Source organism: Pipistrellus hanaki, assembly GCF_964339955.1.
Source record: "Pipistrellus hanaki genome assembly, chromosome: 1".
Lineage (NCBI taxonomy): Eukaryota > Metazoa > Chordata > Mammalia > Chiroptera > Vespertilionidae > Pipistrellus > Pipistrellus hanaki.
In genome coordinates this window covers 85080731-85095507 of record NC_140503.1, presented here as the reverse complement: position 1 = coordinate 85095507, position 14777 = coordinate 85080731, and the positions used below count along the sequence as shown (strand labels likewise).

Here is a 14777-nt window from a genome sequence, read left to right as displayed (position 1 = left end):
TCCATTCTCTCTAAAAATCAGTAGAAAAATATTCTCGGTATGAATTAACACACACACACACACACACACACACACACACACACACACACACACAAAATGTGTACAATCTTGATTTTACAGAATTCATACATAAGTGTATAAAAGAAATGGCACAATAACAGAGGTTGTAAGATTTTAAATCTTTTTTTAATTTTGAAGGGTTTGGTGACCTATGGTTTGCATGGAGTTTTATTTATAAGACCTCAGTTGTAAACCCTAGCTAGTCCTTGGCAAATTCCTAGCCTCTCTGGGACTTTCATCATCTGGAAAATGTATGTAATAATAATAACAATAATACTAAAATTAGCAGCAGCAGCATTATTATGTGGCTCATATATATAATTTATTATTATTATTATTATTATTATTATTATTATTTGGTTGAAAGAATAAAAATATAAATGCAAAAAAAAATCAAGTGCTATGCATGTTAGTGTTATCTTTCCTGATTTTTCTCCTGAACTACTTATTTTTCCAAGAAATGATTTATCATGTTATAGTAGGGATTAGACTTGATGTTTAAAGCAAACTCAAAGAAACATCTCAGGATATCTTCAAATACTTCTGAAGTTGCTTTACTATTGAATATGTAGAGAAGTGATCTTCAGTGAACAAGGTTTCCTTCATAAAAAAAAATAGACAATTTGAATCATTGTTGGTGAATATTTTTTAAGTGCAAGAAATCAATTAATGATAATATTTGACTATAATACTTGGCATGCGTAATTTTGTAGACAATCATTTTCAAGGGGATGTGTGATATTTTGGGGTGATTACCTACATTGAACAATAGTAATGTTTGAATTGTTTTATAAATTTAAATTTATAATATCAAATTCTGTAAAAGCTCTGAATATTGAATACAGAAATTGCTTGTTCTAATCTGGTCATTTAGGTATAGAAAAATGTTTAAAAATTCGAAAATGTCTTTTTTTTACACTTTGTGTTTTAGAAAACCCCAAGCAAAATAATTCAAGGAAGACTTGTCTATTCTTTAGGACAAAATTGAAAATTCAAGTTTCTTTGTGATTCATCTGAAGAGGATTCAGGAATGGACAATTTTGTGACAAAGATTTTTTCTCTTCACTTACCTCCATGACTTGTTCCTTCACACATTAAGCTATTATATGTTTTGATGAGGGCCTTGGGGCAAGACTCTATGCATGGCTCAATTATTTAAAATTTCTCTATTTTTATAGTCCCTGGCCTATGAGAGGCTGTAATTCTCTTTAGAACTATAGAGTAGATCCAGGTAGCTTAATTTTAGCCCCTGTTGTTCTTTATTTTCTAACTCTTATAGTATAAAAATAATTAAAAACAGACAATGTGAGAAAATTCTAAATTTAAATTCAATGACATGATTCTAACTCTCAGTTAATTTAATCGATAAAATAAGGAACAAATTGATGTTAGCATTGTTGTCCTTTCATTACTCTGTGATAAAGTACCTTACTTTTTCCCGCAGAGTGAAAAAAAGAATTCAAACAGATAATCTCCAATGGTGTATGAAGGAATGGTGCATAAATTACTCTGACTTGTCTTGAAAACAGTCAACAATAGATAATTTACCTCAATCTTAAAGATGAATTAAAGAAGTGTATGAATTTAGAAAAAGTTTCACTTGCCTAAAAAATTTTCATGAATTTATTCTCTACTTGTCTTTTTCACCCAATTCTAGACAAAGTAATTTTCTATTGGCCTCTCATCTATTCAATCTAAAAAAGAACATGTTTTTCCTACAGCCATATTTACAAATCTTAGTTTTATTAATAATTTCATATGGTTAGAAATGACTATGCTATAACTATTTTATCTCTTAAATGAAAAATGGTATGTAACCAGAACCAAATTGTAGGTTTTCCCTTTTCCAAGACCATACGTTTTTACATTATAATTTTATTGTAAGTTACATATCGAATTCTCTTCCTCCACAACAAGAATTCAAATGGTAATCTAAGATCATCGAAAAGCACGTGCAACGCGCTGGAGGGCCCCCTGCATGCGGCAGACAGATTTTCAAGCCCAAGTGTCCCCGTCCATTAGATAAACTTGGCAATTTCCACAGCTTAAATAAAGTTTAGGTAATTTTTCATCAAAGCGTTGAAAATATTGAATTTATTAGTACACAGTAACAATATCCTCTTTTCATTGTACTCTATATTGCTTTTATTGAAACAAAAATCATGATAATTTTAATGTACCAAACTCTTATTCAAAGCAATTATACATTTAATTCTTAGTATCCATACTTAATATTCTTGAACACTAACAAAGATTACATGCATGCATTGAAGGAAGACTATTAACTCTTATGTCTGAGCTTCTCTCATCAGGTAAGAAATAAACTCTATATTAAAAAAAAAATGCGTGTATTTGAAGTTTTGACCTAACACAGTGGATTAAGGTTTAGGCAATATTTACTTTGCTGCATTTTGATTCAGAAGGGGCCATATGTGTAGATATAATCCTGACCAACTTCACAATGTTTCTGTAATGGTCTCCCAGTAAAAAAGGGTTATGTTAAATACAGTGAGGCCAAAATAGTTACCAAATAAACTACAATTTTATAGCTATCCATTGGTAAAAGTCCGCAGTTAATACATTCGGATAAATAACTCAAGTCAGCAACAAAGTGGTTAAACATTTGTGATTTGATTTTATCTCAGCTTGGAATGTGGTTGGAGTGTCCCACTTCTAACAACTGTTTGCTAAGTTAAGGCTTCAGTGTTTACACAGCGTTGAATGAATCAGCCTGGTCACCAGATGTGACTGCTTCCCAGACCGCCGCTCTCAGTCAGATCACTGTCCTCACGGGCCCTGCTCCCACCTTCTTCCTCAGGACGTCCACCAGCCGCTCCAGCCTGTTGGGAGCAAGGGGCGGAAAGGGAAACATGAATGTAGAAAGTGCAGCTATTGTCAGGAATGTTGTGGCCGAAAAGGGACAAGTCTGCCTGTGACCAAGCAATCCTGGTGGTCATATTGAGAAATAAAGCATTACTGTAAGCAAGGGACACTGGTGCCATGTGCCAAGTATCTGAGTTAAAAACAAACAAACAAACAAACAAACAAACAAACAAGAAAAACAGCAACACAAACTTTCACCCAGACCTTCAGATTATGTGAGCATTCAAGGCTACCTGAAAAATATAAGGTACTTGTTTCAGTACATTTACCTATTTGTATTAAGGTTGTGAATCAATGATTGCTATGTAATGACAGCAGGACCCATTCAATGGAGGGCAGTTTCAAACTGATTTACCTTATTTCAATACAGAAATGTTAGCAATCATACACCTGTTACATAGCGAAATAAGTGACACATGGATATACTGTACAATTCTTATGTACAATTCTTAATTTATTCTCCTCATTAAATTTCTTTTTCATAGAGTTAGCTAACACAGCCAGGATTTAAGGGGCTAGTGGGAAAAACCTCATGTCTCAGTGGCATGAAAATAATTTAAATATATTCAAATGATTTGATGGTGATAAAAACAGACTTTCCGCACTACATTTGAAAACTTTCTATTCCTGAGAAGTATAAATAGATTAGAAATGACTAAATATGCTTTTTAGTCCAAGTTAGGAGATTTTCAGTTGATTAAAAAAACTTACCCATTACATGGAAAATAGAGGGAAAAGTTAGAAGCCCATTCTGTGGTGTGTGTTTAGGCCACTCTAGGGAAGAGAGACCACATTCCTGTGGGTCAGTGAGAGTTTTGCTTGACAAAAGATGATGGAATCTGACCATTAATTGTTTGTTTTTTTTCCTTTTATTTTCTTTACTGAAAGTATAAAACATGAACTAAAAACTTGCTTGTTGTTATATACAGAGAAGTCTTCATTAAAAGCGAAAATCATGCCCATATGTATATATACAATCTTTTTTTCTCAGAGACTGCTGAGCAATGTAGTCTAATCTGCTCCAGCTTGTCTCATTTATATGGGAGCAGCAGCCTCATTTATATGGGCCCATGCATGAGGGTTCTTTGCAAATAAACCCAGCACAGAGCTATTGTAGATACTAAACTAAAGGCACGAGAGCATTCTTAGTGTCGTATACACTGGTTCAGAGACTAGTCCACTGCATCCAACACTGAAAACTAGCTCAAGGTTTTTGGATGATTCTGCATATATCGAGTCCTGTTCGAAAACACAAATATGGAATGAAAGAATGTGATGCATCAAAAATCTTTGCTTTGAGAGATGTAGTAATGATCTTAGAGTGAACATGCAAATTTGTCCTACATTTTGTTACTACAAATTTCTCAAATATAAGCTATACATAAGTTTTATACATTCACAGCCTATTGGTGCAAATACTTGAACTAGAAGATTCACTGGACAACTCACTCTATTCACAGATTCACAGACCAGTTTGTGTAAGTTGGACTACTGACCAAAACGAGTGCTATCCTATATACTCTGGATATTATGGTTCATAGAATTACATAAATCCTTTAATACAGACAAAGTTTCACTCAGTTGAGTTGTGGAGGAGGGGGAAATGTCAGAATGGAATTTGAAGTGCATTGTTAAGAGATGATAGAACTTGAATTAACTGTTGACAAATAGCTGCCAGTAGGAATCTTGAGAAAACATTAAGAGCATATCTCCGCGTATATTGTAAAAAGTCAGGAAATCATTACTTCCAGGTTGGTTAAATATGTTCCTCCTCCACAAAATCATCTGCAATATTAAAAAACTTCCTTGTAATATAAAAGTAAGCTCTATTCTGCATAGTTATTGTTATCACTACAAATTCTGGATTGGCAGAGTCACAGATGACTGAGATGGATCTGCGTGCGGTTCTGTTGGCTTCTTCTTCACACAGGCCTCTTGCTTTTGTTTCCTTTTTATGCATTAGGACTTTTCCCATCTCAAACTGGTACAAACTGCTAAGGGAAGAGGATAGGAGGAAATACTTAAATATCATGTTTTGCAATGTCTTTACTATATTTCAACAATTACTAGATCAACCACATTCTCAGTTTATCCAGGTTGAATGATTTATAAAAATTTGATCCCAGAAATGAGAAAAATGTCAATTACTTAGTTTTGTAAAAGCTTACTGACTTTGGAAACACAATGAAGAACCTATTCCTTCCTGTAAGGAATGAGATAGACCTGCCAAGCGTGGACCGTGCCAACAGGAAGAGAGGTGTGCGTGTCTGTTGAAGCACCTTGCAGGATTTGCCTGCAGGCTATTCTTTACTGTCCAAATCAATAATATCTTTTTTAAAATTATGTCGGTTATTAGAAGAGGCTCCAACTACTTTACATTTTACTCAACACTAGTTTCCCCAGGGCTTCATGAAATAGGAAAAAGGTTAGAGCTAAGATTAGAATTTCCTTATTTTAAATATGAAGACACTGGAGCACAGACAAGTAAACCCTTATGCAAGGTTGTGGGTAAAACAATGACAAATCTGGGTCTCGTTTTCTTGTTCTTAGTCTAAAGCTATTTCCACTAAGATTTGGGTTACTGGAGAGCTATAGATTTCAGATTATAGGTAAAAAGATTATTTGTCATAATAGCTTCACTAAAATTTTCCCTCAAATCTTACTTAAGTCGAATTGGGAACACGTTTGTTGGTGTATTTAATCTATTATTTTAATAATACATTATAGAAAAGTAAGCTGATGATATTATACATTAATAGGATTTAGTAGTTACAATCTATTTTTGTCATAAACATGCAAATTGATTGTACCCCTGCTACACCCACCAGTCACGCCCACCAACCAATCAGGAGTGAGTATGCAAATTGACCAAACCAAGATGGCTGTGACCACAGAGCAAGTAGGAGGCTTGGGTTTCCCCAGCAACGGAAGAAGCCGAGCTTCCTGCCCACTCTGGCCTGCCCTGGCCTCTGCTCAAAGCTACAAAGTTTCAATTATAGAAGATAAATAAATCCCAGATACCAGGGCCTCCACTTGGGTCTCTGGGGTCGTGGCCATCCTGCAAACCACCACAGGCCCCTCACCCAGGCTGCTCCATGCCCCAAGGGAACCCCCACTCTGATCCGGGACTCACTTCAGGGCAAACCAGCCAGCCCCCACTCATGCACCAGGCCTCTATCCTATCTAATAAAAGAGCAATATGCAAATTGACTATCACTCCAACACACAAGATGGCGGCTCCCATATTGACACAAGATGGCCACCACAAGATAGCCAGCAGGGGAGGGCAGTTGGGGGTGATTGGGCCTGCATGGAAGGGCAGTTAGAGGTGACCAGGCTGGCTAAGTTGGGCAGTTAGGGGCAATCAGGCTAGTAGGAGAGCAGTTAGGAATCAATCAGGCTGGCAAGGGAGTGGTTAGGGGGTGATCAGGCTGGCAGGCAGAAGCAGTTAGGGGCAATCAGGAAGGCAGGCAGGCGAGTAGTTAGGAGCCAGCAGTCCTGGATTGTGAGAAGGATGTCCGACTGCCTGTTTAGGTTCGATTCTACTGGGATTGGGCCTAAACAGGCAGTCGGACATTCCTTAAGGGGACCCAGATTGGAGAGGGTGCAGGCTGGGCTGAGGGACATACCCTCCCATGCACAAATTTTGTGCACCGGGCCTCTAGTAGTTTCTATATAAACTTAGAAAATATAGTTAGCTATATTCTAGATAGGAAACTTATTTTTGCAGTGAATATAAAAGTACAATATAATATGCAAAGTGTTCCCTCAGGAGTTTGATCACTTGCTGTGATGTGTGTTGACCACCAGGGGATGGCATGGAACAAAGGAAGGCCCTGGCCAGCAGCCAGCAGCCAGAGAAGGGAGGCCTTGGCTGGCAGTCGGAAGGCCCCCATTGGCCCTGATTGCTGGTCTGGCTTAGGGACCCTACTTGTGCATAAATTTCATGCACCAGGCCTCTATTTTTATATTTTCTATGTATCTGTGTAATATGCATGTAATGCAACAAAATACATAGTTTTATTTTTATTTTACTTGATTAAATTGCATTCTTGGGGTGATATTGGTTCACAAAACTGTAAAGGTTTCAAGTTCAAACTCAATAAAACATCATCTGTACACTGTCATGTACCCATTGCCCCAAGCAAAGTGACTTTGTGTCACCATTGCCCACATCCACCTACCTCCACCCACCTTTCCCTCTGGCTCTCACCACACTGTTGCCTGTGTCTATGGAAATACATGGCTTTCCATCAAGTTGATGAACCATAACTTATTTACAATTTTCCTAATTGATTTACTTCTAATTTTTACTTTTACAGAATATTGTGACATATTAAAAAAGGCAAGTAATACTTAATGGGTACTGTGTACCAGGGACTATGAGAAGTAATTTATGCACATATTTAATTTTTATTATAACTCCATGACAAAACCAAAAGTAATTAGATCAGTGCTACACTGCTAGTGAATTCCTGATGCAAGCTAGGTTAATTATCATCTCTCACCTCTCCTGTGCTATATCTCTTTCAAAAGTACTGTGACTTTGAAGGTTCATTTCTAAATTGGTGTGGGCTTGAATTACTCTTATTGATAATTTTGTTGCAAAGTTATTGAAAGGAGTAAAAACAACAAATTTCTCATTTTGAGAGTAATTTTGTACTTGTCAATGTGAGAATAGCATTCTCACTGGCTAGTCAATTTTTTTCTAGAAAAAACATTCCTGTTTTTTTAGGCAATGAGGTTACCCCATCAAACATAGTTGCCTTAAAATTACTTTTTTTTTTTTTTTTCAAAGAGAAAGAACCAGAGAAATTCAAGAGAGATGGATAACCATCTTCTTCCAGCAGAGGAGAAGAAAAGCTTTGAAAAGTGCTGCCCTTTGAGTTTTCCATTAGTTTATAATTAGTTCAGGGGGTCTAGCCCCCTGAAACCATGGCAGCAGGGTGAGGAGACTTGAAATGTATTTTTTTTCTTTTGCTATGATGGCTGTTCTTTCTCTGATCTTTTTATTTTATTATCTTTTCATTATACTTTTTATGAATTCCTTAAGAGATGTTATTTGCTTCCTTTATTCCACTTAAAGACTAGGACTTCCAAATACAGATTTCCATCACAACTCTTTTCTGAGTTTTGGATTCACATATGCAAGTGTCCTCAAGTCAACTCCTCTTACTTCTGATCTAAAACAAAACTTTATTTTTATTTTACTTGATTAAATTGCATTCTTGGGGTGGTATTGGTTCACAAAACTATAAAGGTTTTAAGTTCAAACTCAATAAAACATCATCTGTACACTGTCATGTACCCATTGCCCCAAGCAAAGTGACTTTATGTCACCATTGCCCACATCCACCTACCTCCTTTTGTGTTTTAGTATTTCTTATCTTGATTATTATTAACGTTTATTAATTCACTCAACCTCTAAGCTGAAAAAATCTAGAGGAAGGAATGTGATACATTATTGTATATATATTTTCTTACTTCAGTTCAAACCTGTGAAAACATTGTGCTAAAACCACTAATGTAGACAGTAGGAGGCAATGAAAAGGTTTTAAATTTATCTAGTGCCGTTATTTTCATTTTAAAACGATCACACTGGCAGTAAGCCTATAAGTAGGAAGTCCAGACAGTTTTTATTAAAATTATTCTAGTAATCACAACAATGTGAATGTACTTAAGACCACAAAACTGTACACTTAAAAAAATAGCTAAAATGGCTAATTTTATGTTATGAAGTTTTGAACCAGAGCTGCAGCCATGCAGATGGAAAAAAAGGGGATGAATTTGAAAGATATGTAGAATATGGAATCCAAAAGACTTTGTGACGTTTGAGAGTAGGTCAAATGAGATGAGGTGGTCCAGAAAGATGGCTCTCAGGTGTCTGGCTTTGGTGAATAGGCAGATACTAGTAGCCTTCTGCCAACCGACATAGTGGAGAGGAAGAGCAGAAAATTTTGTTGGAGATATGTGTATGTGTAGGATGAATTCGGCTTGGTACATTCAAATTTGACATGCTGGTGGAACAATAAGCAGGGATGCTAAGTAGGCAATGTACTAGTATATAAGAGTGTATGTTAAAGAAAGAATTCTAGATTTGTGAGACAGATCTCAGTTCAATCAATAAGCATTTGTTCTGTAATTCCTATGTACCAATTATTGTTCTAGCACGGATTATTCAAAAAACAGGACATGGGCCCTGCTTGTAAGAAAAATAAGGAGGGAATATAGATAAATTCAACAAGTGACTGGTAAATGCCATCATAAAAGGATAAGCACAAGTATTAAACAGAAAGGGCAAGAAAGTGCCGGGAAAGGAGTCTGAGAAGCTTCCTGATAAATGTGTGAGTTAAGTATTGAAGGATAAGAAGGAAAGAGTCACATTGAGAAGGGTGGTATGGAGAGGGGGTAAGGCAGGCATTCCAGGAAGAAACAATAATGTGTGCGAAGTGAAGGCACAGAGGAAGCAAAGCATGATGGTCCAGTCCTGCTAGTTGTATGGTTTCTCAGGATCAGGAAGTAGAGGAGGCGGAGAAGAGCCGAAATGAGGCTGATGGGCCATGACTAGGCTGTGCTCTAATTTGCATCTGAAGCCATTGAAGTGGGTGGGAATGCTTAGAGAGAGAAATAAAGAAGTGAGATGGGAAGAGGACAGAACCAAAGTGAAAACAAATATTTAAAGTAAAGAGGTTGACATGAGAATTTGAGAAAGCAGGAAAGTGAAAGATGGATCAAGAGTAGGTGCCGTAACAGAATCTAGAGAAGAGAATTTCAAGAAAGGCGTGCTCAACAGGGTTAAATACTTAAACCAGATCAAAGTGAAAAGTGCATTTGATTAGGGAATGACAACCTTTTCAGGGCAGTTTTAATAGCATGATGGAAGTAGGAGGAAGCCTGAATGGAATGTGAAAAAGTGAAGACTAACTTTATAAAAAAGGCTGTTTTATAAGAGCTTGGTTAGAAAGTAAAGAAGATTGCAGTTATAGGGGGATGGGTGTTAGGCTAAGGAACTTTTTAAAGAAATGGATGGCACAGGAGTATGTTTATGGGTTATGGGAGGGAAGACTATAGGAAGATACTAAAGTATAAGGGATGAACATGATACTTTTAAAATTTAAATTTATTTATTGTTTAAAGTATTACATAAATCTGCCTTTTCACCCATCGACCTCTGCCCGATGGCCCCCACCCCTCATCTGTGTCCATGGGTTATGCTCAAATGTATGCACACAAGTCCTTTGGTTGATCTCTTACCCCTTCACTCCCCTCACCCCCTGCCTTTTCTCATAGGGTTCAATGCTTCTATGACTCTGGTTCTATTTTTGTTCATCAGTTTATGTTCATTAAATTCCACAAATGAGTGAGATCATGTGATATTTACCTTTCTCTGACTGGCTTATTTCACTTAGCATAATGCTCTCCAGTTCCATCCATTTGCTGTTGCAAATGGTAAGAATTCCTTCTTTCTCTTCCTCCTCTTCCTCCTCCTCCTTCTTCTTCTTTTTACAGCAGTGTAGTATTCCATTGAGCAGATGTACCACAATTTTCTAATCCACTCATCTGCTGGTGGGCACTTAGGCTGTTTTAAAATCTTAGCTATTGTAAATTGTTCTGCTATGAACATAGGGGTGCATATATCATTTCTGATTAATCTGTTTTGGGGATATATTCCTAGAAGTGGGATTACTGGGTTAAATGGAAGTCCCATTTTTAATTTTTTGAGGAAACCCATACTGTTTTCCATAGTGGCTACAGCAGTCTGCATTCCCACCAGCAGTACAAGAGGGTTCCTTTTGCAATTAGAAGAAGCCGTAGGAAGCAAAATAGTCAGCACTTGTCCTTTGTTGATTTGTTGATGGTAGCTATTCTGACATGTGTGAGATGGTACCTCATTGTCATTTTGATTTGCATCTTTTGGATGATTAGAGAGGGGAGCGGGGTGTGGGAGGAGGGGCCGCCACAGTCCAGAAGGAGCTGTGTTCACAGTCAGGGGCTGGCTATGGTGCCTGGTAGATGAGCGGCTGCTGCAATCTGGTAGTAGCCACACACTGACAGTCAGCGGCTGACTGGGGTGTCTGGGAGATGCGGCCAGCAGGAGCCACATGTGCAGATAGTTAGGGGCTAGCCCCGGTGCCAGGGAGGCGCGTCCGGTAGGAGCCATGCACGCTGACCTTCAGGGGTGGCTTGGGATGTGTGGGACCTATGCCATCGGTGGCAGGGAATGCCCTCCGGCTTGAGTATCAGTGTCCATGGGTCTGCAGCTGTGGTAATAGGTCTTAGTCCAGAGTGGCTGTAGAGGAGTGGTTTTTGTTTGAGGCCAGTCTGGGTGGTGGTGAGGCTGGGCTCCTAGTCACAGCTTTTTTTGCCCTGCAAGATAGCACGCTTTCTGTGCCAATGCCCCACAGGGGAGTGCTTGCAGTGGTAGTGGGGGCTCCCCATCTATGCCAGCCTGGTCCACCAGCCACAGAAAGTCCTGCAGGATTCTCTCTCTCTCTCTCTCTCTCTCTCTCTCTCTCTCTCTCTCTCTCTCTCTCTCTCTTTCTCACACATACACACACACCCCACGTCCACACTCCCCTTCTGCTCCCTCACACTCTCACATTTTCTTCCTCTCTGCCGTCCTGCCAACTGCCATCTTGAAGATGATACCTTTTAAAATAGGTTCTCAGAGGATAGGATTGTAAACATGACTTAAAATATAATCATGGAAAATAGGACTGGGGAACTTTTCCTTGGAGACTAAAGGAAAAGAGTGGGGAGAAGACAACTGTGGATAATTTTGTAGGTGTAGAAGAAGTTAACTGACAGAACGTATGCCTATCAATTCAATTTTATATTTGGTTTTCTCGATGGAGTAGGAGGCAAAGTTCTCTTCTAAAAGCACAGGGTGAAATATAAAGGCTGGAGGAGAAAGGTGGCAATCTAATGTGGCAAGAAAGGTGATCTTTGGCATGTGAAAGGAAGGTTAGAGACTACAAATTTTGCAGGACACATTGATCATCATAGTAATATGACTTTCCCTGCCCTTCACTGACTCTATACTTTTGGGGTAGATATGGAGAGGGCAAATTACAAAAGAAGTTATAAACAAATATGACTTACCAGAGGCCCAGAGCACAAACTTCGTGCATGGGGTGAGAGGGGTGTCCCTCAGCCCAGCCTGCACCCTCTCCAATCTGAGATCCAGGTAGGATAGGGCCTAAATGGGCAGTCAGACATCCCTCTCACAATCCAGGACTGCTGGCCCTCTACTGCTCGCCTGCCTGCCTTCCTGATTGCCCCTAACCACTTTTGCCTGCCAGCCTGATCACCCCCTAACCACTCCCCTGCCAGCCTGATTGATGCCTAACTGCTACCCTGCCAGCCTGACTGTACCTAACTGCCCTCCCTTGCAGGCCTGATCACCCCTAACTGGCCTCCCCTTCAGGCATGGTCACCCCTAACTGCCCTTCCCTGAAGGCCTGGTCCCCCAACTGTGCTCCCCTGTAGGCCTAGTCCCCCCCAACTGCTCTCTCCTTCATGCTTGCGTCTCCCACAACTGCCCTCCCCTGCAGGTTTGATCACCCACAACTGTCCTCCCTTGATCGCTCTCAACTACCCTCCCTTGCTGGCCATCTTGTGGCAGCCATTTGTGTCCACATGGGGGCAGCCATCGTATGTATTGGAGTGATGGTCAATTTGCATATTTCTCTTTTATTAGATAGGATAGATAAGATATGGCAAGTGAACTGAGAAATACATGATATAAGAAGAATGTGTCCTGGGGAGAGAGTGATTAAACCGAGAATCCAGCTTGGCTGGAGAAGAAAGCGAGTCTATAAGGGGCTGGTGGTTTAGGAAAAATGGAGACAACAAAAATAGATGTTGTCTTGGTTTGTGCTGAAGCTAAACAGCAATAGTAGTTGGAATAAAACTGTGTCTATTGTCTAAGAAGCAACTGTGATCTTAGGATTTCAGATGTAGAAAGGTTCTGAGTGATGGAAATGTCTACTGTAGCTGAAGTGGAGAAGAGGTAAAAGTCATTAGCACGCGGGAGGCAAAACTAGGACCGACTAAAAATGATACTGACTTTACTTAGCATGAATGTAGAAGCTGGGGAAGAGAGGGAGAGACACTAAATCAGGTGCCTGAAACTCACGTTAAAGGAATGGCACTGATTAGTAGATACCACTGAAGTAGAGAGAGAGAGAAGGTATAAAACTGAAGGTTCTAATCAGATCATGTGTGGCATGAAAACAAGAGTTTCTGGTCTGTGATGATACTTAGCAAATATGATTTGTTTGTAAAGCACTGCTTGCTGGTGTCATGACTTATATGGTTCACCACCCATAGCACTTACTCTATTTTTAAATTAAAATTTAACGATTGTTCTGTTTCAACAGTCAAGATATATTCACTGAAAAGTTCATGACTCATTCTTTACCAAAACCAAATAATAAATTCCAAAATATTACCAATTTAACAGTACTATGATGGTATTATGGATTTTACCTTACCCAAAAAGACATTTTTTAAAAATTGGAAGACTTCACTACTGAACAAATAAGAACTTACAAATAGATCTCATTTTTATAAAGCTTTATGCCTAAACATTTTTTTGTATTCTTTTCAGCAAGTTAATAATGAGTTGTGGCTGATTTGGATATGGGAATCACTTATTTACCTAGAATTCATATAATAATAATAATAATAGTTAAATATGATTTCAACTGTAATTATACTAGAGAAAATGAGGAAATAAATTATAGTCAGAGATATAGAAAGCCAAAGTAATCATCACAAGATCAATTCACTGAAGGAAAAATATAATATAGGACAATTATTTACTTTATAAATTCTTATAAAAATTTAGAAAAGAATGCCATAAAAATAAATAGGAACTATAAATGAACATTACTTTTAAGATTTTTATTAGAAAACAGGTTATAAATTCAAATGGTTAGGGACATTTTTATTTATTTTTAAATCAATTATTTATTTTGGGGGTTATCTAAAAAAGAGATTTTAAAAATTAAATTTATTGGGGTTACATTGGTTAATGAACTTATATAGGTTTCAAGTGTACTACAATTCTAGAACACATCTGTACATTGTTACTGTGTGTTCACCACCCAAGGATAGTCTCCTGCCACCATTTCTACCAGCCCTATCCCCTTTCCCTCTGGTAATCACTGTTGGCTGAGTCTGAGTTTTGCTGTGTGTGTGTGTGTGTGTGTGTGTGTGTGTGTGTGTGAGTGAGAGAGAGAGAGAGAGAGAGAGAGAGAGAGTGTGTGTGTTTTAATTCCTTCAGCTATTTCACCCAGCCTCCCAGCACCTCTCCCCTCTAACAGCTATCAAGTCTTTTAAATTGTAGCCTAGTTAATGTCATGGATGAATTTACATGGATATGCTATACCAACTAAAATCAAGCATTCATCTCCTTGTTAATCCTCATATCAGGATCTTTGAGATTAAGTAGAAATCAAAGGATGTATTTCAAAAGGCCCTTTTACTATCTGATCCACTTCATTCAGGTTTCTCTAATATTTTATGGTTGCCATGAGATTTGAGAATTTCCATCAGTACTGAATGATGGTAAACTTATAGACTATGTAAGCGGAAGCAAAGTGTATGTTCAGATATGAAAACTTTCAAATCAACAAATTAGGTTTATATAGTTCCCACAACCTCTACCACCCCAAACACAAAGTGATACTGAGGCAATAAAGCTTACAAAATTATTATGGTTCTTGAAATAATTTTGGGCCATTCTTCCCTATACTTCATATAAAATGGTGCCACAACATTTGCTTTGTTTTGGCCAGTCATAGGGCAGAACTGTGAAAGTGGAAAAG

The 14777-nt window shown here is 38.2% G+C and overlaps 1 protein-coding gene across 6 annotated transcripts in view; it reads right to left on the bottom strand.

Moving 5' to 3' along the window:
* Positions 1–1922: 1922 nt before the first annotated feature.
* Positions 1923–14777, bottom strand: part of MIPOL1 (mirror-image polydactyly 1) — a 297034-nt gene continuing 284179 nt past the window's right edge. For all 6 annotated transcript variants that reach the window (XM_084874819.1, XM_084874822.1, XM_084874820.1 and 3 more), the window contains one exon: positions 1923–2900. In XM_084874819.1, the coding sequence (XP_084730945.1) occupies positions 2834–2900 (67 nt within the window). In that variant the 3' untranslated portion in view covers positions 1923–2833. The remainder of the gene's footprint in view (positions 2901–14777) is intronic.